The 24,544-nt window shown below is 35.8% G+C and overlaps 1 protein-coding gene across 1 annotated transcript in view; it reads left to right on the top strand.

Annotated features, from left to right (window-relative positions):
* The first annotated feature begins 8,003 nt into the window (after positions 1-8,003).
* The window catches only part of LOC131858254 (uncharacterized), a 29,395-nt gene continuing 12,854 nt past the window's right edge, over positions 8,004-24,544 (top strand). The window contains exon 1 of the mRNA XM_059211437.1: positions 8,004-8,309. Within this exon, the coding sequence (XP_059067420.1) occupies positions 8,004-8,309 (306 nt within the window). The remainder of the gene's footprint in view (positions 8,310-24,544) is intronic.

The raw sequence follows: 24,544 nt of genomic DNA, 5'->3' as shown, positions 1-24,544 counted from the left end.
AACAAAACAGTAGGGGAAGACGAGGCAAGAATTATAGAGGAAAAAGAAATTTTGGGGGATGAGGACAATCTCAAAAACCCCAAGGTGAGTCTATCTAGCAAGAACAAAGTGGAGACTTGGGTTCAAGAGGAGGCTTTAGAGGAAGAAGACCCAATGGAAGGGGTAGATTTGGTGGACCAGGGAGAGGTCCTAGTGTCTTCACAAGAAGATGCTTCAATTGTAAACAAGTAGGGCACACTGCAAGCAAGTTGTTGGCATTGCACACTCTAATGGTAGCTAAAGGTGATTGAAGGTGTTGTCATTGATGGAAACCTTGCAATCTTATGGCACTGGTAGGCACCAGTAGATAGTTCACCAGCAGTGACAATAATGTTTACTGACATCCTAGCTGATAGGATTTTGATTATTATATTTTTTATTTAATTGTAATATCTTTTTTTAAGCCAACATGGCATGTTGTAATAAGACTCATATATAAGTATGAGATCTTGTAGATCATTTGAGAGACGTATATGATAGAAGATAGATATGATGGATATGTAGAGCGAATATTAAGGCGGATTTTGTAGAAGTGTTTATGGTTATTGTATGAGCTTAAACCAGTACTGAACCTGGTATAGCAGATGTTGTTTTGTAGGAGTACATTATATTGGATTCTCATAATCCATTTTGTAAGTCAGTGAGACTTCCTTTTGTAATTGAGCAGTGAGCTCTTGGCAATTGGCCTTCTTGCATGTGCAGGCCCCTCTAGTAAGTAATATCCATTCATTGGCCAGTGAGTGAATATTGTGGGTCACAAATCCCATTGAGGTTTTTCCCACACCGGGTTTCCTCATTAAACATATTATGTTATGGTGTGCTTTCTATGTTGTCTTTACTCTTCATATTTACTGCATTAATTCTTGCTTACCGGTACACTATTTTGGAATGCAAAGTAATTAATAAGGTCAAATATTTTGTTAACCGGTTAGATACTGATTCACCCCCCCCCTCAATATCTTTGGGACTATCATCAATCCTAACAATTAGTATTAGAGCCTGGTCCTCTATTTTCAAAAGCCTAATAGCTTGGGGAATATTCTAACACCAGTATAGATGGAAAACTTAAGAAAGCAATTGGAAACATCTCTTGCAGACTTTGATGTAGAAAAGTTGAAGAATATTAAACTTGAAGATGATCTAAGAACTGCAGAGGAATTCATTCAGGGACTTTAGGAGAATCTCACTATTGCTAGAAACAAAAGAAGAGAACTTCATGAGAAGATATAGAATGATGATAATGATGAAAAGGAAACTCTTAATGATCTTGTAAGCAAGATGAGGCAATAAAACATGACCTTGAGGAGTGAGATGCAAGACATGACTATGAGATTTTGTAAAGACACTGAAGATAGAAAGAAGAATGAAGATGACTTGACTAGGAGACTCAATGATGCTGGAACTAAAAATCTAAGACTCAGTAGTGAAAATGATATGTTAAAGATAGATTTGATTCACATGGAACATGATAAAATTGAACTTATGAGACAGAAGGAATTTTTGGAAAATGAGTTGGCTACTGCAAATCAACATAAGGAGAAATTCAAGAAAAGTTCAGAAGAACTTGATGATATGCTAAAAATTTAGAAACCTAATGGAGACACTAATGGACTTGGATTTGAAGTTGGTAAAAGCTCCAGTACTGCAAACAATCATGATCACAGCAAACCAGTAAGATAACCTAATGCCTACAAATTTAATGGGAAATGCATTAACTATAACAAGCATGGTCATAGAGCAAATCAATGTAGATCTAGAAACTATCAGAACACTAATGCACCCACTGGGCTATGTTCCAAATGCAACAAAATTGGTCATAATTCAGAAAGTTGTAGAATGAATGTGAGATGTTATGTTTGTGGAAGATTTGGACACTTATCTAATCAATGCAGAACACAAACTGACATAGGATATGAAAAGGCTATTCAGAAAAACAATGTCACTTGTTATGCTTGTAACAAGATTAGACATATTGCAAAATTTTGTAGAAGTAAGGCATCACCGATAAATAACAAAGGACCCAATTTGAAAGGCAAAGAGAAGGTAGATGAGGTAAAACAAGAATTTTCAAAACAATAAATTAGAAAGAGAGATCAGAATATTGATGAGACTATTCCTTCACCAGTAGAACATGGTATCACTCCACCGGTAGGAGATTCCTCATCGAACTGAAAAGTAATCCTTGCGGGTATTGCAGCTAATTGAAAAATCATACAAGTTTACCCTCGGTTGATGGTGAGAAGATGAACTTCTTCTTTACTGGCAGATATGTTAAGTTTCACTTAACCGACAAACATTTATTGTGGTTGTTGAAGGAAAAGACATTATAAATCAGTATTTTTCCTTCTTTTTCATTCACTGAGCATTCAAACTTTCAAAGAGCGGGAAAAACCCGAGTGAAGGTATCCAAAGAGAGAAGTGAAACAAGTTCTTTCAAGAATCCAAACCTATCAAGCAGATTAAGGTATTTATCTATGGCTTCCTCCTCTGTTCTAGAATTCATTGCAAATCCTACTGTTATTGAAGTAATTAAATGCCCTACGCCCGTTTTCAAGATTATCTCCAAAGTAGCAAAATAGGATGATACCCTAGGTTCTTTTTAAAAAATCCCTAAAGGAGTTGCATATGCAGAAGACCCTAGAATTTACATACATTGCCATATTGAGGAATTAGGTTATGAGGAAATCATGAAAATATATAAGAATGTTATTTGTGATGAGAATGGAACTGTAAAACCTGAGCATAAGGTTATTGAGACCCTAGGTTTTTTGGAAATCCTTGACATTCCAGAATTTACTAAGGAAGTTGTAAGGATTCTACTCAGTAGAGTTCATGAAGAATTCTTTTGGCTTGACTCTATTCATAAAATCACTAGAGAAGCAGTTAGGGTTGTGACTAGCTTACCCTCCACCGGTAGCAGGCTAGATAAAACTAAAAAGGTCCTAATAACACAGTGATGACTTTAACTGGTGCAACCTATGAGAGCAGATCCCTGAGAGTTAATGATGTGAAGGATGAGAATGTTAGATTCATTAGCATGATATTAGGATACAAAACCACACATGCTAACTGACTGAACTTAGTTTCCAGACTATGCATCAAAAGTGCATATGATGTGGTTAACAATGATGGTAAGATAGATGTATGTGAATGGTTGAAAGATGAGTTGATTGAGAATTTGAAGAAGATAAAAGGAGATAAGAAAGGTACTTTCCGTTTTGGTAATCTTCTTGTATGCTTAATGCTATATCGTACAAAAGAGGCTCCTAGTATAGTCAAGAAAGACTTTGGTTATGACATACCGGTAGAGAACCAACTGTTAGATATCTTCAGTGGCATGGGGACATACAAGGAAAACAAAATAACAGAGTATTTCCAAGCATTTAAAGAAAAAATGAACACTAGGGAAAGGTTACCTCAATGTATTGTCGACAAGTATGAGAAAGAAATTTATTTTGTGATTAAGAAGGATGAAATTTGGATGGAGGCAGTTCTTCCTAGAACTGTTTGGGTGACAGAAATGGGATATGAGGCTGATGTAAACATAATTGAAACATATGCCAAAGCCCTACTTGAAGCCCCTAGAGAACCAGAAGAAAAAGTGTTTGGTAATGCTGAGACAATAGAGAGTGGTGTTCAAACACTTAAACAAAGGAATAGAAGAGAAAAATATATAAGGAGTGCATCTAAGCAGGTTAAAGAAATTAAGGAAAACATAATGAATATCACTGGTATCAAGGAAAGTGATCTAGAAGGATTACAACCAGAGGCTCATCTCTCAGCGGTTGGTACATCCTCTGATAGTAAAATTCCTACTGAGTTTATAAGAGTTGATAGGAAGAGAAAACCCTCACCGGTACCCTCTCCTCCTCCCAAGAAAACCAAGACAACAAGCAGTGAGGCCACCAGCTAAGAAGATGACACCTAGAAAGAGAAAGGAAAAAATGGTCACTCCTCCACTTGACAACTTGTTAAATGAGATAACAGATGATGGTAACTTATCAAATGTAAGTAAACTGTATGATACTTTTACAAATGAGGAGAAAGAAAGCATAGAAAACAGTATCATCTTACACCTTGATATCTATAAGAAATTTTTGAGAGAGGTTGTAGATGATTTGCCTAGTGATCTATATAGGTGGCTAGATGTTAAAAGGTTAGCTATTATGGAACTAGACAAGAAAATCAAGATTGAGAAACTGCTAGTTGTTCACCTTGTGAAATCAATTGAGGAAATTGATGAATTGATCAGTGAAGCTAATAGAATAGTCTTTTCTAGTTGACACCGTCATGTAAGTCTAATGGCCATCAGGGTTAATGAAATCTCAGAAGAGACAACAGATAAATGGGATATTTTCTTTGTTGAGAAAGAGAAACAAGAAGAACTGAACAGACCTAAAACATTCAAGGTATACTAAAAGGATAAGGACAAAGGAAAAGGCAAGGTCGGTGGACTACCTAATATAAAAGTGACTTTACTCCACCAGTACTAATTGACAACACACCGGCTACTGAGAATGTGGAGACACCACATGAGGATACAAACCCTGAATCTAAAATCTTGTATACTATGAACATAGATACTCAAGAGGTCAATATTGTAGTTGATAAAGAAAGTACCGAGGAAAAGATGAAAGATGTTGCTACTGAGCAACCAACTGACAATGTTGGAACACAAGCTAAAAATGTTGAAGTTGAAACACCAGCTGATAACATTGAGATTGGGGTTAGTAAAATGGTTACTGATAGTACTATTGATGCAAACATTGAAAAACCAATAGAGATAGTGATACCGACAACTGAGAATACAAAGAAACCAATTGAGATACTGGTAGTGGACAATGCAGAGGTGCCGACAGAGAAACCGATAGTGGATAGAACTGAAAAACCATTAGAAAAATCAGCTAATAACACTAAAGAACAATCAGAAAAACTGGAAGAAGAGAGCACAGTGAAACAGACCAAGACACAAGCTGAGAAACAAGTTCATATAGACACAGTGCCACCAGAAAATGCCGAGATGCCTAAACCTTTGCTAGTTGAAATGCAAACATAAGCTGCCCTACCAGAGGTCGAGATAAGCAAAGTTGTTACTACCACTGGTAGCATGGATATTGTTAAGGTAGTTGGACAATCATCTGGTACTTCCATGACATAATTCAAACCAACAAATGTGACTGAAGTGCTTTTGGATTCTATTAATAAAATTACAGATTTTAATGTATTGGCTTATAAGGCTATAGATGATACAATACCTATTCTTAATTGATTGCACCCAAGTGTAATGTAGACAATAAGGATTATTTGAGTCAGTTAGACACATTGTCTAAATATATCACTGGCAACATACTGATTGTGGACCAAATAAATGAAGAGACATTTAAGGAGAAAATGGACAAGGAAAAAAAGAAATTCTTTGGAGAAACAATAAAGAAGTGCACGGAACATATTGATACCCTCTTACCGACACTGAACAAAACAGTTATAGAGTTCAAAGAACTATACAGAGACACCTGTAAGACTAATCTTTTGATAGTGGATATCGATAAGGAAATAAACAAAGTGCAAAAAGAAATTGATGATATAGCTGACAATATATTTGGTTCATCTGAACCAATATCAGTTATAGAACAGGAGATAACTGGATTTGAGGAGAAACTTGAAAATTTGGAGAAAGAGAAGGAAAGAATAAAAGTCAAGGCAAAAGAACTTAAATGTAGACTCAGTCCTAAATTGGATATCCTCATCTCTCTACGGAAAGAGATCTCTGAGGCACTTATTTAGGGACAGAAGACATTGGAAGAGAAAATTCATCATCTCATTGGTACTATTCAGAGAATAGAAGCACCATTAAAGGACAACAACATGTTCACTCAGAGCCTGAGTTTGGTATTAGCAGACCTATTCCAGATTATAACCAGCTGGTTACAAGGTACCAGCTAAGCATTGCACTCATCGACATTTTGACAATCTTTGTCATTGATGTCAAGGGGGAGTAGTAGAACTGAGAAAAATGACTTGCAAAAGATATCATTTGCTTAGGGGGAGCACACAGTTTTGGTAAGATTTTTGGACTTCAATTTTGGGGACACTTTTTGGATTTTTCTCATGAGGGTTGCCATCAATGCCAAAGGGGGAGATTGTTGGCATTGCACACTCTAATGGTAGTTAAAGGTGATTGAAGGTGTTGTCATTGATGGCAACCTTGCAATCTTATGGCACCGGCAGGCACCGACACCGAAAGACTCTACACTGGAAGATAGTTCACCGGGAGCGACAATAATGTTTATTGACATCCTAGCTGACAGGATTTTGATTATTTTATTTTGTATTTAATTGTAATATCTGTTTGTTGAAGGTACTTCAAGTGAAAGAGCCCCCTCAGAGGAAGATGTTATTCAGAACCAGGTGCAAGGCCTATGGTAAGCTATGTAAGGTAATAGTTGATTCAGGTTCTACTGACAATTTGGTTTCCACAAAGATGGTAGACAAATTAAAGTTGAAATGGTTACCTCATGCTAACCCTTATAAGGTATCATGGTTGAATAAAGAGCAACAGGTCTTAGACGATGAACAATCTTGGGTAGAATTTGAGCTAGGAGAGTATAAGGATGAAATATTGTATGATGTGATCCCCATGGATGCTTTTCATCTATTGTTAGGATGTCCATGGCAGTACCATGTACAATCCCAACATGATGGGAAAAGAAAATCCTTTATCATAACCAAAAATGGGAGAAAATTCAAGATGGATCCTTTACCGGATGAGGGTGTAGATAAGAATATTGGGTCAAGTGTCATGTTAGTGAGTGGAAAATAGTTTCTAAACATCCTAAAGGAGGAAGGAACCCTTGGTCATGCTCTCATTTTGAAGCCCAAAACTAGTCCTAATATGCCTAGTCACGGTAAGGAAGAAATTCCCGAGGAGGTGCAGCAATTGTCGGATAGGTTTAAGAACATAATGGTGGAGGAAATGTCTAACACTTTACCACCCATTAGGGAACTAAGTCATCAGATTGACTTTATACCAGGTTCTACTTTGCCAAACCAACCAACCTATAAGATGACTCCATCTCAGAATGAGGAGATTGCCAACCAAGTGCAAGAATTGTTGGATAAGGGGTTGGTGAGAAAGAGTCTTAGTCTGTGTGTTGTCCCAATAGTCCTAACACCTAAAAAGGATGGTAAGTGGAGAATATGGACTAATTCTAGGGCCATCAATAGGATTCCCATAAGATATAGGTTTCCTATGCCTAAAATTGAAGACTTAATGGACTGTTTGGGAGGGGCTTGCTACTACTCTAAAAATTGATCTCAAGAGTGGGTATCATCAAATCAAAATAAGGCATGGAGATGAATGGAAGACAACCTTCAAAACAAATGAAGGTCTCTATGAGTGAATGGTGATGCTTTTTGGTCTATCCAATTCCCCAAGAACCTTTATGCGCCTCATGAATGAGGTGTTGAAAGACTTCATTGGTAAATTTGTTGATGTTTATCTTGATGATATTCTTATGTTTAGTAAGACAACGAAGGAGAATTTGGAGCACTTAAACTTGGTTTTGAAGAAGTTGCATGATGAAAAGTTGAAGGTCAATATGGACAAGAGTGTCTTCTTGAAGGAGGAGCTTGTCTACCTTCGTTTTGTAATATCCAAGGGGGATTTGAAGATGAATCTAGGAAAGGTTGAGGCTATCTTGTCATGGCCAACACTGAAGATAGTAGGTGATGTGAGAAGTTTCCATGGATTGGAAATATTTTATAGAAAGTTCATCAATAATTTCAGTCATATATGTGCACCTATCCTAGACACAATCAAGGGAGAGAAATAATTGGAGTGTGATGCTAGTAATCTTGCCATAGGGGCTGTCTTGAGTCAAGAGGTCAAACCAGTGGATTTCTTTAGAGAGAAACTCAATGATGCTAAAAGGAAGTATTCTACATATGATTTGGAGTTGTATGCAATGGTACAAGCCTTGAAGAAATGTCAGCATTATCTTTTACCTAAAGAATTCATTGTTTATACTGATAATCATGCCCTCAGTTTTCTGAATGGACGGAAGAAGCCTAGTCACAAGCATATGAAGTGGGTTGAACGCCTTCAAGCATACACATTTACCATCAAGCACAAGAAGGGGAAGACAATTAAAGTGGCAGATGCATTGATTAGAAGGGTGTGCATGGTACAAGAAGCTCAGTTGCAAAGTGTGGGAATTGATTCCCTCAAGCAATTATACAAGGATGATGAAGATTTTAGTGAGATATATGAGGTTTGCACTCAATTTTTAGATTCAACCATTATGATTTTTCTAAGTTTTTGTTGCAGAAGGAGTTGTTGTTCAAAGGGAGTCAGTTATGTATCCCTAGATGCTCCATGAGGGAGAACATTATCAAGAAGAAATATTGTTGTAGTTTGGGAGGTCACTTTGGGCTTGATAAAACCTTGGAACAGGTGAAAGGTACTATTTTTGGCCAAAGTTGCAATCAGATGTCAGGAAGTTTGTTGAAAGTTGCAGCATATGCCAAAGGGATAAGGGAACATCATCAAATGTAGGTTTATATATCAACCACTCCCTATTCCTAATAGGCCATGGGAGGGTATCAACATGGATTTTGTTTTGGGTCTTCCTAGGACTCAAAGAGGTTTTGACAGCATTTTTGTTGTAGTAGACAAATTTAGTAAGATGTCTCACTTTTTGCCATGTAAATGTACTAATGATTCTTCCCACATTGTTGGCTTATTCTTCAATGAAATTGTTAGAATACATAGTTTGCCTCTAAACATTGTGACTGACAGGGACTCTAAGTTTGTGGGACACTTTGGGCATACATTGTGGAAGAAGTTGGGTACTCAATTATCCTTCACATCAGCCTATCACCCTTAGACCGATGGCCAAACTAAGGTAGTGAATAGATCTTTGGGAAATTTTCTTAGATGTCTCACAAAGCAGCTTGGACAAGCATGGGATATGATAATCCCTCAAGTTGAATTTTCTTATAATGGTTCTGTCAATAGAAGAATAGGCAGAAGTTGTTTTGAGGTTGTATATAGGATTCATCCAAGAGGCATTCTAGAACTAAGAGATCTACAAGGATTGGAGAGGAGGAGTGCTCAGGGAGAAGACTTTGTAGTGGCTATGAAAGACATCCATGATAGAGTAAGAGAAACTCTCCAAAAGAACACCGAGAAGTACAAAGAGAAGGCCAATGAAAAGAAGCAGGATGCGCAGTATAAGGTGGGAGATTTGGTGATGGCACACTTGAAGAAAGAGAAACTTCCAAAGGGGCAGCCAACCAAGTTGCTCATGAAGAAGACTGGTCCTTGTAGGATTGTGCATAAGTTTGGTCCTAATACCTATGAGATTGAACTTCCTCAAGGCTTAGGCATATCACCCATTTTCAATGCTTAAGATTTGTTTCCTTACAAAGGTGAATATTTAGGTTCAGATACAGGCTTTCAATCAAAAAGAGATGAATTTTGGGTCAAGGATCTACCACCTAACCAACCCTTGAAGTTGGACAACATCATGGACACCAAGGTGGTCAAAAAGACTAGAAAGAAGACTTATAAGGAGTATCTTGTCAAGTGGAGTGTCTTACTTGATGAAAACAAAATTCAAAAGAATGGACATTTTGTTGCAGACCTCATTCCTCAAGAGATTTGAGTTTTCTATGCCCCTCAGGAGTATGGCGCAGGAGCACCTTGCAGGATTTGAAGACCATTTGAGCAATAAAGGCTCTTAGAAGTTTCTGTAGGTTCTTTGAATGTTTTTGAGTTGTAATCAGGTCTTTCAAAACCATTTGAGTTGTTTTTATTAGCCATGTAAGGCTTTGATGCCATTTTGTAGTGTGAGCTTCTTAGGACCTATTTGGCCAGTCATGGTCAAATGAAATCCAAAATGACTAAATGAGGCAAGAAATAGATTTTGGCTTCTATGCAGCCTATTTTTAAGTTTTATGATGTGTCCTAATAGGTTACATAGCCCATTTTCATAAGTTGTGAAGTTTGTGTAAAGTTATCAAATTTGATGACAACTTTTGTTCTCAATTATTGTCACTTTGTAACTAATCTCCCTCCAATGGCTAACTAATTCAAAGTTCAGTTGGATTCGGTTGAAGAGGTTGGAGAAAAAAATTTTAAATCCTTGGAGGTCGAGAATAATGATGATGATGAAGTTTGGATGTAAGATTGTAATCAAATTTCTATAAACACTCAGAAATTTCCAGAATTTTGTTGTAATAGTCTCTTGTACAGACATTGTACAGATTCAATGTATAGCCTAATTCATTGCTTCAAATAGGCATATGTGTGAATGTTCATTTGGCTTTTATTTGGTAGGAAAATTCTGTGTAATAAGGAAGATATCTGCATTTTTGTAACAGGTGGTCTGAAAACCCTCCAAAACCAGGGTTTCTAAGGAAATGTCTTCTTAACCCCTCATTTCTCTGGCCAAATTGTCTCAAATTATGAGGAATGGTAGGGGAGACAATTTAATTTAAGATTCTTGAGGTTTCTAAGTGGGCCATTGAACTCATGGAGTCTGGGATCAAGCCCTAGGCTAGGCATCCTCATGTGACTAGCCTGTTTTGACAGTTAAAAATTGCATTGGGGTAAAAATAAGTCTTCTAGACTTGGATTTGATGTTTTGGGATGTTTTCAGACCTTTTTCATCCATTGGTGTCATTGGATCAGACCTTTGGAGTGTAGTTTCTTTGTAAAAATGGCCTAAAAGCCCTTTTAGCCCTCTTGTAGCAATAGTGTTTGAACCAGTCAATGCAAGAGTTGGGTTCTAAGTTTTGGAAGTGTTTTGTGTCAATAATGGAGGCATAAATTTTTTTCAAGATTCAGTGGTATCAGTAGGAGTATTTCTGATTTTTGCCTTAAAAGTTCAAAACAGGGATACTAGGAGTAGGTGTCTTGTTGAGGGCAGTCATCTTGATTGCATTTGTACAAACCAAAGGGTTTTATTTTGGTTGTAATCAATGTTCCTAGGGTTAGACAAAAGGTTCTATAGGGTCCATACCTATTTTGCAATGGTGGATGTGTTATAAACCAAGTTAGCCATAGGTGGCGACAAGAGAGTTGGTGTCAAGAATAGTATTTATGTGAGAAGTTTTATCTCCATGAGTTGTTCATGGATATAGTGGGGTTCCATTGAGAAAATGGGAGTGTAGAGGAGTCCTTTCATGTTTCTATCAGGGTTTTCAAGGAATCCATGTGAATTTTGAGACCTTAGTGGAGGGTCTAGTGGATTGAGTTTGTGTGATAAGCATTTGTTCCTTGGGGCTCTACATCACTTATATTCTATCATCTTTTCCAAAACTTTCATTCCGGTATCCATCAGGTTTTGTTCTCCGGTATAAATTTATGTCATCGTTCCAGTATGAATTACCTTCTTTGATCACTTCTTTGTCCTTGTTATGATCTACACAGGTTCCTCTTCCTCTTGAATATCCTCTGACTCCTTGAAATCTTCCTTTGGAAAACCTTTCACGTCTACATCTCTATCTTTGCTTGTGTATTTTGTTGAACTTCTCTTCTGCTTTCAAGTCATATTGGTAAGCTTCTTCAACACTCTGCAACTTGATCAAACCGAGTTCATCTTGTATAGACATCCACAATCCATTCAAATATCTCGCAACTTGTTCAACCTCATCATCGACATGTCCGGATCTGTAATCAACTTGTAGAATGCTTTGGTATACTGCTTCACACTAGATTCTTTCTACTTTAACTTATGCAATTTATAGATCATATTTACTTGATAATCAATAGGCATAAATTTTAATTTTAAATTGGCAACCATCTGCTCCCATGATTTGATCTTGTCTTTTCCTCTTCTCTCTCTATCAACCTGCAAATGTCCCCACCAAAGAGATGCATGACCTTTCAACCGAGTACAGGCATATTTCACCTTCCTTTCTTTTGCGGTGTTCTCAAAATCAAAGTACTTCTCCATTTCTGATATCCAATCCATTAATTAATTTGAATCCAACTTTCCATCATACTTTGTTGTGGTAAAATAGGGTTTAGTGTTCACCCTACTCAAAACCCTCAAGAACCTCTCTTGATCCGGATGGATGTCGTTGGTGGGTTTGCTACTTGTTCTACTGGTGCTTCTTCTTCTTCGTCTCCGCTCACATCTTCAATATGTCAGAATCTTCTCTAGGCTATCTCAACAGCTTCTAACCGGGCTACAATTCCTCTCAACATTTCCATCACAGCAGGGTCTGCATTCCCATGCACTCCACCATTCCTATTTCTTCACTCCATCTTCACACTAGTCCTCTGCAGTTACAGGTTGGATCCATAATTTGCCACCCTACAAAAAAATCTTCAAGACAACAGAATCTCCGGAATGAAATCTGGCTCTAATACCACTTGGTACAGTCACAAGTTAAGAGGGACCTCAGCGAGATCAATTTGGATGGGGAAGAAAGATTAAACACAATGGAAACAAGAGGATCTGATGGAGGGAATGCAGAAGTGAATGAATTAGACCATGAAAACTGATTACAAACAACTGGTAACATCCGGGTTACAAGATTCGGCTCACTGGCCTCCTACATACATGCTTAATTATAGAATCGGTCAACTTCCGACCTCTGAATCTTAAGATATGTCTTCTATGTTCTCATTGATAATTTATGATGCTTAATTCCATTGATTTATATGGTCAAAAGGGATCCGGGTTGGCCGAAGAGGGATGAAATGCCGAAGAACGAGATCAAATGTAAAAAACCACCAGGTCAGCCTCCACCAGAGAGATTCCTCCAAAATATCCAAAGGATGAAGTACGGATCAAAAGGAAGGTCGGTCACATGCCAAGGAATATTGGAATCAACGAATTGGGGCTCTGCAAGCTACAGAAAGGATCCGGAAGATTCACCAATAGAAAATAGGACCAAGCGGTTCCTGTGTTCTAATCCAGAAAACTATCTCGGAATCCAGAAGTGATAACTCGGAAAATGATCTAAATGCCCCACAGTTTAGGAATAAGGAAAATGATCATGTTCACAAGAAAAATTCAGCTCTGCAAAATCCAGTGAGCCAATGCAAGAAAATGTAGAAAGAAATGCTGAAACTGCAAAACATAAAACAACTTGAAAAGAAATGTGTTTGGTTGATGCAAGATTGCCAAGAACCGGGGATGCTCCTGCATCATTTAGGCTTAAGGCTATGATACTAAATGAGTTTATTTTATTTCTAATGGAAATCAATTAATAAAAGAGAAAAGGTATGGGATTGAGGATTTGTCATGGTAGAAAAATATTTGGCATAAAATTGTTGGCCCAAGTGTGATTTCTTTATTTCTTGTCTTTGTCAAAATAAATATCTTGCATGGGATGATATTAGAAAGAGGGGATTTCAAGGCCCTTCTAAATCTGCTTTATATGGTGTCAATGAGGAATGTGTGTCTCATCTTTTTTTTAATCTCCCTTTTTAGTTGTTTTTTGAGGTAGTGGTGGAATATATGGAACCAACCCCTTATAAATGCTACTTATTTATATTATTTCTAAACTAGTTTGGGGAATCGTTTGAATTTTGCCACTTTCTTATCGGTCGCTTGGGATATTAATCTCGTCTTTGTCATTTGGAAATTTTGGTCGGAGAGTTATATTGGTTATAAATTACGAAAGAGTTTAGGCTCATTAAGAGATACTTTAGTAGCAAAGTGTACTTATGATGAAATCATTATTCCCTCTTATATATTAATTTTGAAGAACTTAGATTTGGATCATTTGGTTGAATCTTTTCGTTCTAACTTTCAAGTCAAATATTTTCATAAGGTTAATAGGGCCGATAAATGGTCTTGTCCTCCTTTGCGTGTTTTAATAATGAATAGTAGTGGTTTTTCTATAGGTAATCTTGATGAAGATATTGGTTGTATTGGGCATGATTTTAATGATTTAGTTTATTTCACTTTTCTTCAGCTATAGGTTTGGTACTAATAATCAAATGAAGGTCTATGCTATCCTTGCAACCTTGGAGAAAGCTTGTGAGTTGGATTCAATGATTTTAATCTCTTTTGAACAAAGGAAATTTTTATAACTCTTCTTAATGGTTCACAAATTTTGTGGCACATGTTATTTGCCTTTCTCAAAACTTTATTCTATCTCTTTTATTCATATTTAGTTTAGAATCTTGGGAGTCCCTATCCTCAAATCAATCTTCATGGTTATTTTAGCTTCTTCTAAATGATATGAATTGATCATTGTTACTATTTCTATAATAAGATACTTGATTTGTTTTTTTTGTTTTTTTCCCCAATGAAGATTTTCCTCTTTCAGACTTACTTATTCATATGTTTTTATCCATTTTCCGAAAGAAAAAACATAATAAATCGTATATGTTGCATAGCAGAAAACAACACCGAATGACAATAGCACAAATCTGCATAAAGACAATAGCACAAATCTGCATAAAGATTTCAAATCAAGATTGAATATTAAAGTCAAAGCCTTCTCATTAAAGCCTACGTGATTCTTCCTTTTTTTGACTGAAAAACCATTCCATCATCGCTATTTTACTTTCTCTATTGGCCACGATTATTCCTCTGAATTAACATCCACCGTCATGAATAGAAAAATAAAAGAACTAAATGGGATGCCCACTGTCTTTTTATCTCCTCCCTCTGAATGACAGCTCCCCAACAACAGTGACTTGCCGACATGCAGAGACCAAACATAAAACAGAATGCTATTAATTTATTTTTTTCATCCAATTGAAAATGTTCTTACTGCGCACAAATTTTCATATGGAATTTGTGGGAAAAGCATGTGTCCTTCCTCTTGTGGGAAATTAATCATTCCATCGTCCATCCCTGGCTGATCTGGGGTGTGATAAGCTTTGAAACATTGTTAGTATGTGGATTTCGTATTTTTAAATAGTCCAATTAATATTCATAATAGTTTTTATAATAATTAATAAATATTATAAGTTTAATTTAATTAACTAAAAATAATTTATTTTTACAAATGTAAAAAAAAGTTTTCTACAAATTTTATGTATTTTACGTACTACAACAATTCAGATGTCCCAAACAATCTCTTAAAAGACTTGCCAATATTAATATATAAATAAATAACATAGACCAAATGACGGCATGTTTTGACTGTAAACAATGGCTTGCATGGGGCTGTGGGCCTGTATAATTGATATATTGAAAAACTTTCAGGAGAAGTCCAAAAAAATCCATTGTTATCATAGTCTGTGATGAGTTCTTGTTGAATAAAAAGATTGGAAAAATATGTGCGCTGCTTTGAGTGGTGTGGCCCGCCACACAATGCATTGGTCCCCCAATACTTTGAGGCCAATCTCTTCATAGAATATTTAATGCTTTTAGCTTCCTATAAATAGCCATGCAACCATCTAATTCAAGCATTGTAGTGGGGATTGAGAGGAAAAATGCTCATTCATTTCAGAAGCCGCAGTTTGGCACGATCCAATGAGCATGATTATCACTAGTTGATATAAATGCAATTGCACCGTGCCAAGCTGCGTGCACCTGAAAGTGGTCTGCAAAATGTTTAGGTTTTTCTCAAATAAGATGGTTTTGAATGATCTCTATTTACTGGATCTAAGCATAACCAACATAGATTGTTTTGAATGAACTAACAGTCACAGGAGATGGTTTTGGTTTATACCGTATATTTTTTATAATTCTCATTTCTAAGAGCTCTTTAAATCCACATGAAAGTTATCTACCTTTTGATCTATAATGTTGATCTCTTCTCTGCTATTTTCATGGAAGTTTCTTTTCGGTAGATATGTATTGTCCTCACTGATATCTACATTCCTTCCTTATTAAAATGCAGATTGCATTTGGGGATTTTAACATTCATGCTATTATGTCCAAGAAGATGGAGCATATATATTTTGACAGTGTCATTAGAGCTTTAAAAGGATGTGAAAAGAGCTTTGCTATGCATGTAGATCACAAAATCGTTTATAAGTTTAAATTTAAGAGTACTAATTTGTGAATATTTTTTAAATACTATTCAATTTAATGATTAGAGCTAAATATTACAGTATATACCCATACAGCTGCCTGCAAAGTAAATGGTGCGTGAAAGGAGTGATATTGTACGCTAATTTATTCTTGTTTCTGCTAAATGATAGAATATTTTCAGCGACAGATTAAGATATAAGAATACTGGAAAGAGTTTTAATATCTTGTCTCACCTGAACAGTGATTGATCATTAAAGAAAATATACACTTTTTACAGTGATTTGGTGTCATTATGTTAAGTAGAAGACATTCCAACTACCTTTTCATATTAGAAGTCATTCTTTCTTGTTAATTATGAGTATTTAGACAATGATATTTTATAGACTAGTAAGTTTATACAAATTATTCATCTCGTTTTCTTTACGCAAAAAATTAGCGTATGCTTTCATTGTCTATTTTCTAAACGGGGCTGGTAGAGGAGAGTTCTAGGAGAATGTCTATATGGCTGTAGCATGTTATTCTTTGAATGTTGTAATTTCATGCCATTGAGATAATAGAAAACAAGCGTTTCTTTTTTACATTTTCTGTTTATTTGTATATTGTTGTTGCTATGTTTTTATTTTAAGGAGAGTATCCTTCATCATAAGATAAATAAAATATGCAATAGAAATGAAAAGATATGAAATATCAATATCTAACTAATTAAACACCAAAAAACAAATGAGAATAAGGTATGCTTGTGCAAGTGTAAGCTATGTTGGGCTTACCTAAATGAAATGGAGGAAAATCAATCTCTAGAATAATTAATCCAACATAGGAGATCTCAATCCTTCATGATATTAAAATACAAATAGGCCTAGCTATTATCCTCAAGGAAGAGCTAGGCACTAGGATTCTGCACTTTTTTTTTGTAAAAGATTGAGGTTGTGATGTGTGTGTGAATGAACTATGCTAACAATGAATAAATGAAAAGGTTTGATAGAATGCAATAGATATAGAATAAAAACATAAAACAAAAAGGTATATTTGAGATGTAGAAACAAAGAAAAAATTGGAAGAGAAATCTAGAGCTGACCGTACACTAGATAATCATGTTTGATGATTGTAGATGCTTGGGAGATGTCCAAAAATAGGATCATGATCTTGTGCATAACTATCTCTTGAAAATCTAGGTAAAATGGGAAGGACGTGAATTTTTTTTAATTAATGTAAATGGGAAAGGACCCAAACCCATTGCAAATTAGATAGAAACCATTAGAACAAAAAAATTAAGGGACAATAGATTTACACCTAGGTAACATGAGTACAACACCATAAAACTAAATTAGACCAAAAATACTAACTACTAAAAATTAGAGTTACAACTGGGAAGTAGCCCCAACATGAAAATATGAGATTTTTAGTTTACAAAAGAATGACAATTTTTCTTTTAGTGTACTATAGTTCAAGAAGAATCCTTTTATGAAGAACCAAAGGGAGAAGTGCTAGTAGATCTTATAGAAGATGTAGACGAATCTGATAAATGAGTTGTCATACCCAAAAGGGGAACTTGTTAGTTTGGAGAAAATGAATCGGGAACCATTGAAGGGATAAGTCCAATACTCAAAATTACATTTGAAGGCACCAAAACAATATTAGCAACATGCAAGGAGGTAATAACAAGAGTAGTGGGCCCAAGTCAAGAACAACACCAACCTTAGGGACAATAGGGGCCAAAGGGAACAAGCCAACATGAGCCACCAAAGAAAAGATAGTCATAGCAAATTAGTTGTTGAGCCTGCAGGAGAGTCTGAAGATGACTCTGAATACACCAAGAAGACCATGAGATGAAATAATTCAATGTATTTCCACCAAGTAGGAGAGGAGTAAATCCAAGAACCATGAGGATAGGAAGAGGCCAAGTGTCTAGTTGCAAAGTAGCATCTACACTTGAATGATATCCCTTCATAATCCAACATCTGGCTCCACTGTAATTCACCAATTTTAAGAGAAATCTCAATAGGAAGTGGTTAAGAGAGATCCAAATCCACTAAAATTCTTACACAAGAGGTATAGAAGAAAAGAGTGGTATTCGGCTTGACTTTGATGAAGTAGTCCAGTTTTTTGCCAATTGATTCATAATTAGTAAGTCACCAAAAGTGGAGAGGAAGGTAGGGGAGCCTAACCCATGTGGGGGAAAACTCAATAAGGTCCACAAGGGGATATAAGGAGGGAGTCTAGAGGTAGAGAGATAGAGCATGAGAACCCTATTTCCAAACACCTAGCAATAGAAAAAAATCCCTATCATTTGTGGAGCCATATGAAATCACAAAAAAAAACCATGAGCACAAGGGAAAATATCCAATTTAACAAACACTAGTGATTTTTAGTGTTTAGGGATCCACGATTGCAGCACTAGAATAGATGGCCATAGATAGCTAAATGACTCCATAAGTGTCATTTTTTCAAAACGTTAAATTCAGTACAATACCTCCTTACATAAAACCAACTTGAAAATAGAGGCATAGGGGAGGCATTTAGCAGGTTGATTAAAGGATCCCGTTAATTGTTTATGAAGAAAATCCACAAATTGGATTTTTAGTGAAAAGTTAATAGAAGCATTAGCCAATGAGCTGATAGATTATATTATTTGTGAGGGAGACGGTTCCAAGTCTGAAATATCCCCAATTAATTGCTATATGGGAGAACCATTGTAAGGAGAGCCATTTCTAAGGGGATTTGTTGCTACCAATCTTCGAGGGTGGGAGACAAAGGTTTGTATTTTGGGAATAGGAGGGTGAGGGAGAAGTTGTTACAGGAGTTGTCTACTTCATAAACACTTCTTACTCCTTACTTAATAATTTTTATTATGGAAAAAACGGGTTTTACAGGGACCCAAAACCACCAAGTTACAAACGAAAATTAAAATAAATAGTCTAAGTTCACCAACACAGATAAGTTGTCAAACATACAAAAAGATAGCAAGAACTAAAACCAAAAAAGCATTAACCTAAAGACTTAATAGTCTCAGCTATCTCAATCTCCAGATTATTCATCTCTTGAGCTGATCTTTTCAGGTCTTGAAGCTCCTAACTCGAAGACTCCACCTTTCTTTTGATATTGGCTTTGGTTCTCTTGGGCGGGCAAGATTCCTCTTTCTGGTCTTTTTCTCTATTAGCATCAAGGTCCGCAATCAGGATGTCGTGCTAGGATTTTTCCAATTTCTCCACCATCATCTTCATCGCGGCCGCAAAATTCTTAATGATCTTGTGACTTTGTTTCATTATTGCATTTAAGGAATCCCTGATTATGCTAACTTCCCCCTCAAGCTGCAAGGTTTTCTTCTCATTTTATTTTTTCATTTTATCAATAAGTCCCACTGTTCTTTATAGACACTCTGCGATGGATAGTTTTTCCTCCTCTGTCGAGATTGCCCCTACGGTCTTCTATGGCTTCTCTTTATCAACTAACTCCTCCAGTTTACTAGCAGCTACCCTGTTCTTTAGGTTAAGGTCTTTGATTTCATTAAAGGCACATTTAAAAACCCAAAAAAGGTCCACTGCACTATTCCTTGCAATAGCCAACACATCATCGGGAGATTCCTTGTCCAATTTAAAGTAATGTCCGTCCGGTTTGAGGTCTTTTGGAAATATTGGCTTGTTCTCTCTGTTAGTAGTAGGGTGGGAGGAAAGGGAATCTTCAGAGCAACAAGAAGTATCAGAAGGGTCACCCAATGAATCCTCAAAGTAAGACACCAATTTTTTCTTTGAAGAGGCTTTCATTTTCTTTTTAGCCATGGAGAGGGTTTTCATAGAGATTTTTGGTTTATCCTAAGGCCTGCTCAAAGGGGAATTTTTAGGTGTGTTGTTAGGGGAAGGAGAAATTTCCTCTTCCCAGTCTGAATCCCCATCAGAATTTCCCTTAGACATACTATTTTCATTGTCATACCCGTCAGAGTCTGTGTGCAAAATGGGATTGGATGGAGCAGGAAGACTAGAAAAGTGCTCATGAATGAGCTAGATAAGACCAACATGCAAAACAGGGGCACTCCTAGGACTTTAACAGTGTTCCAAAATACAATGTTTAAGAGAACACAATAGATAATGGGGAAAAGAAACCCTTTCCTTGTACCTGAAGTGGTTGAGAAGGACAAATTGGTTGCCATACACCCTTGTAAATCTCCCGTCAATAGTTATATATTCCATCACCACCCTTAGAACCTCCCTCTAGAGATTTTTTATGTTGTCGGCCTCGAAGTAGCTGTTTAAAACCTTTACCAGTGCTTCTGTCTCCTCCTCTAATTTAGGGAAATTTGTACTACTTCATCAGATATCTTCCTGTCATGGAATAATTTCATACATTCAGTAAAGAGGCCCATAACTTCTCCAAATAGACTCTTATCAATAATCACATTTCTTCCAGACAGAATGATGCCTTCCTCCTTCCATTTTTTGATGGAATACCTAACAATGTTGGGGTTAGCACCATGTAGCTTTTCCATAAAAGGTTTCAACCCCCCTTGGACAATCTAATTCCACACCTTCTGATTCTTCTGGTGTTTTTTGGCTCCACCCTTTTCCTATTTCACCCCATTTTTTCATAGGTTTCTTTCTTCTCACTTGCAGAGCAGATAATCTTGGCAACAAATTTACAACAAAACCGAGGAACCCACAATACATTCCATTTCACATGGATAGAAGGGATAATAATGGTGCCGATGGAGTATTGAATGAAAAAGTACCTTTCACTGATCCTCTTAATCATTTTTTGAAATGTTGACTTTTCCATGAATAACATCATATCTAATTAAGGATTTCACCCCCGCTTCTAGATCCTTGTAGGATTGCCACGCCCGTCATCCATAGAGCTTTACTCCTCCATTGGCAAAATAGTCAGTGACCACATTTGCTTCTCTAAACACGTGTGAGATTCTTACATTCTCAAAGTTTCCAAATAGGAATTTAGCTTCATCGGTACAATTTTTGATGGTCCATGAGGGGGAGGACTTACCTAAAAGGCATTCAATAATATTTTTCAAGTCCCTCTCAATCCATAGATTTTTTATATTCAATTTTCTAGCAAGGTCAATGACTTGGAAAGCTCCTATGGCTTTGGCTAAGTGATTGGACTAAGAGCCCAAGGGGACTGCCACCGTCAAAATAAAGCTGCCATAGTGATCTCTTAACACCCCCCCACTCCCAAATGGCCTCGGGTCACCTTTGGCTGCCGCATAAAAATTATCTTTTATCCATCCCCTAGGAGGATGGGCCCAAGTAACACCCTCTTGATCCTTTTTCCCTTGTCTAGCTGCCTTTGTAATATCCCCTTTGATATGCCAATCTCCCGCAATCTTAAGATCATGCTGGGAACAAATAACTATATTTATTTTACTCTCATTAGCAGGTATGTTGTTATCCATAATTAATCTAAAAATTATTTCAAATACCACATTCTTCGGATCCTCCTTGTTCCTCAATACTCTATTATTTAATTCTTTCCACACTCCCCTATCCTTACTTAATGTTAGTGTGTTGGAAGGACAAGAGGTTTGAGTACTTCAGTCTTGAGTTTTTAATCCATCCAAAGTCTATAAATTTTGGCTAATGTTTTCTTTCCGTTTGTATTTCTCTTCACAATCAAATTTGAACCTACACACACAAATAATAGGAAAAATAGTTGCTATGTAAGGGCTTGCCTAAGTAATACCTCATGTTGGTGCTCCAATCACTACAATAGAAATGATGAAGGAGAGTGTGTTCCCTCATAAGGAAAAAGGCTAAATAAATGATAAAATGATAAAATGACAAGATTACGTTAGGTGTAAAATCCTCTTAAAAAGTTCAACATAAAGGCTTGATATAATGTTCCCTTTCATTATTAAGAACATATTAGTTTATAGATTAAATCCATCAACAAAGAAGAAACATAAATCCATACTTGAGTGTAGCTTCACTATGTTGATATTTCAAATGAAAGGTGCTCATAGTTTGTTGCTCTATTTTTTGATTGATAATTACCTATGTGATTATCTTCCATCTTTTATGAAGGATAAAATATTCTCTTTGTATATGGAATGCAAAGTTTATTTTGTGTGTAATTTGATAGATAACCATCAAATGGAAAAAGTGAGAGAAGATTACCACAGACAAAGGCCAATATTTGCAACACCGAAATTTCAGCCATTCAGGTGGGACCAATGAGATGCTTAGGTCCACCTAAAATTGGGCTACTGAAAGGTAGAACCAAGCATTGGGTCCATTAACATAGGACCTAGACTACGATTCTATATTTGAACATTTTTTGAAGTGTACGATCATTATTAAGTTTCTAGAGTAGCATAGGGCATAAATGGTCTTAAAACTAACTAATGGAATAGACACTAAAGAAAGTGTCAAATAAAGTATAAAATTGTTAATGTAAATAATTTGCGATGCTAAAATAAACCTTATGCATCTTAGAGAAAAAAATGAGTGTGTCTCAATAGATTTCATCATGGGACTCCATAAATTATAAGGTAGGGATTACATATATGTTGTTATGGATAGACTAGTTAAAAAGTATGCATATTTATTTTCCATATCTTTAGATTTTAAATTGCCACAAGTGGTTGATTTATTCTTTAGGGAAGTGATCAAACTCCATGGATTACCCAAGAGCATCATGAGTGATAGATACAATAACTTCATGATTTTTTTGGCAAAGAATTTTCTATTTGGTGGGAACTCAAATAAACCTAAGCACTTGCTAGCATCTATAAATAAATGACTAGACTAAGATTATGAAAAAATGGGTGGAAGGTTTTTTGAGACACTACATTGCTAATCAATAAAACATTTGGATCAAGTGGATCTACTTGGAATAGTACTATTAGAACACCAACCAACAACTTTATCAAGATGAGGTCATTAATGGCTTTGTATGGGTATGAAGCTTAATGCTTAATTAACGTCAATCTAGTGCATAATAAGGTACTATAAGGAAGTGATGTGATCAAACAAAGCCAGTACATTCTAAAATCATGTGAGAATATTATCCAATAGAAGATGTATGTGGACTATAATAGAATCATTATAATATTTGAGATCAAAGACACAATGTCTCTAATATTGCATTCATACAAATATTTTTCTTTAAGGAAAGTAGATTTGAGAAACTTAAGCCTCCTTTCTATTAGGCTCAATCCAATTGATAATAAGGTACTAGAAGAAAGTGATGTGATCAAATAGAGACAAGAAATTACAAACTCACTCAAGACTAATCTTGAATAGGCTCAAACGAATAGGAAGATGTATGTGGTCGTAATAGGATCACATACATGAGATTAGAGAGATGTTGTTTGTACTATTGCAGATATACAAATAATCTTCTCTAAGAGAAGCATATTTGAGAAACTTAAGCCTCATTTCAATTAGGCTCTTTTTTGAATTGAGTCATGGAATCTTCATTTTATAATTCTTCCCTTCTTCCCTTCTTCTCCATCCTTTAAGTGATATTTTTATGGATTCTAGTTGATCTAAAGTTTATGATTTTGTAGGCTAACATTAGTGGAGGGGTATTTTATTTATGATAATAAATGACTTTACTCCATTCTAGTGGATATTAATTAATAAAAGAGGTAAAAAATGTGATTGAGGATTATTTGGAATAATTTTGTTGGCCCAAGTAAAATTTCCTTATTGGTTGCTTTGTCAAAGTAGATGTCTTACATGGTACAATATTATAAAGGGAGGATTTCAAGGCCTTTCTAAATGTATTTTATGTGGGGTCAATGAGAAATGTGCATCTCATATTTTTTTCCAATCTATCTTTTTAGAGGCTTTCTAAGGCAATGGTAGAATATATAGAACCAACCCCTTATCCATGATATTTATTTTCTTGATTTCTAGGATAGTATGGTGACTCCTCCTACTTTTTTTGTATTGCCCACCAAAATAACCTGGAGAAATAACCTATAATCTATTAGAAAATGTAGATAATTTGTTTTTAAAAACATCCATTACTTTATGTTATCATTAACATTAATCAATGCAACATTAACTCTTTGCAAGATCACATAAACCAACATGAACATAACCATAGAACCAGATTACGCAAGCAGAGAAAAAGATCAAAGCATTAACCTATCTCCAAATACACTCTTGCAACAAAACCATTCTCTAGGGTATTGTCACTACTTGACATCATTCTAACATAACACTTATCTATCTAGTATATCATATTTTATCATTAAACTAAACATTTACTTTTCACACAACTAGAGTAACATTAACACACATGCATAGCCCATTTACGTAATACTTTCCTCGATTGATTTTAACATACCAACCAAATGTTCCTAATAATGATCTCCTTAAGCACAACTATCACACAACTCTTTAAGAATGCTATCCATATTCATATGCAAGATTTCAACAACAAGCACTTACCTACTTTAAAATAGGATACCATGCTACAAAACATATTCAAGAGTCATATGATACTACAAGAATAAACATAATTAATATTTCAATCCCCTGATTCACCTTAGGATATCATACTCAACATAATGATCATTTCTACAATAAAAACCAATT

The sequence above is a fragment of the Cryptomeria japonica genome, chromosome 9 (assembly GCF_030272615.1).
Source record: "Cryptomeria japonica chromosome 9, Sugi_1.0, whole genome shotgun sequence".
NCBI classification, from domain to species: Eukaryota; Viridiplantae; Streptophyta; class Pinopsida; order Cupressales; family Cupressaceae; genus Cryptomeria; species Cryptomeria japonica.
Note: the sequence above shows the minus strand (reverse complement) of the source record. Positions and strands in the feature narration are given on the sequence as shown.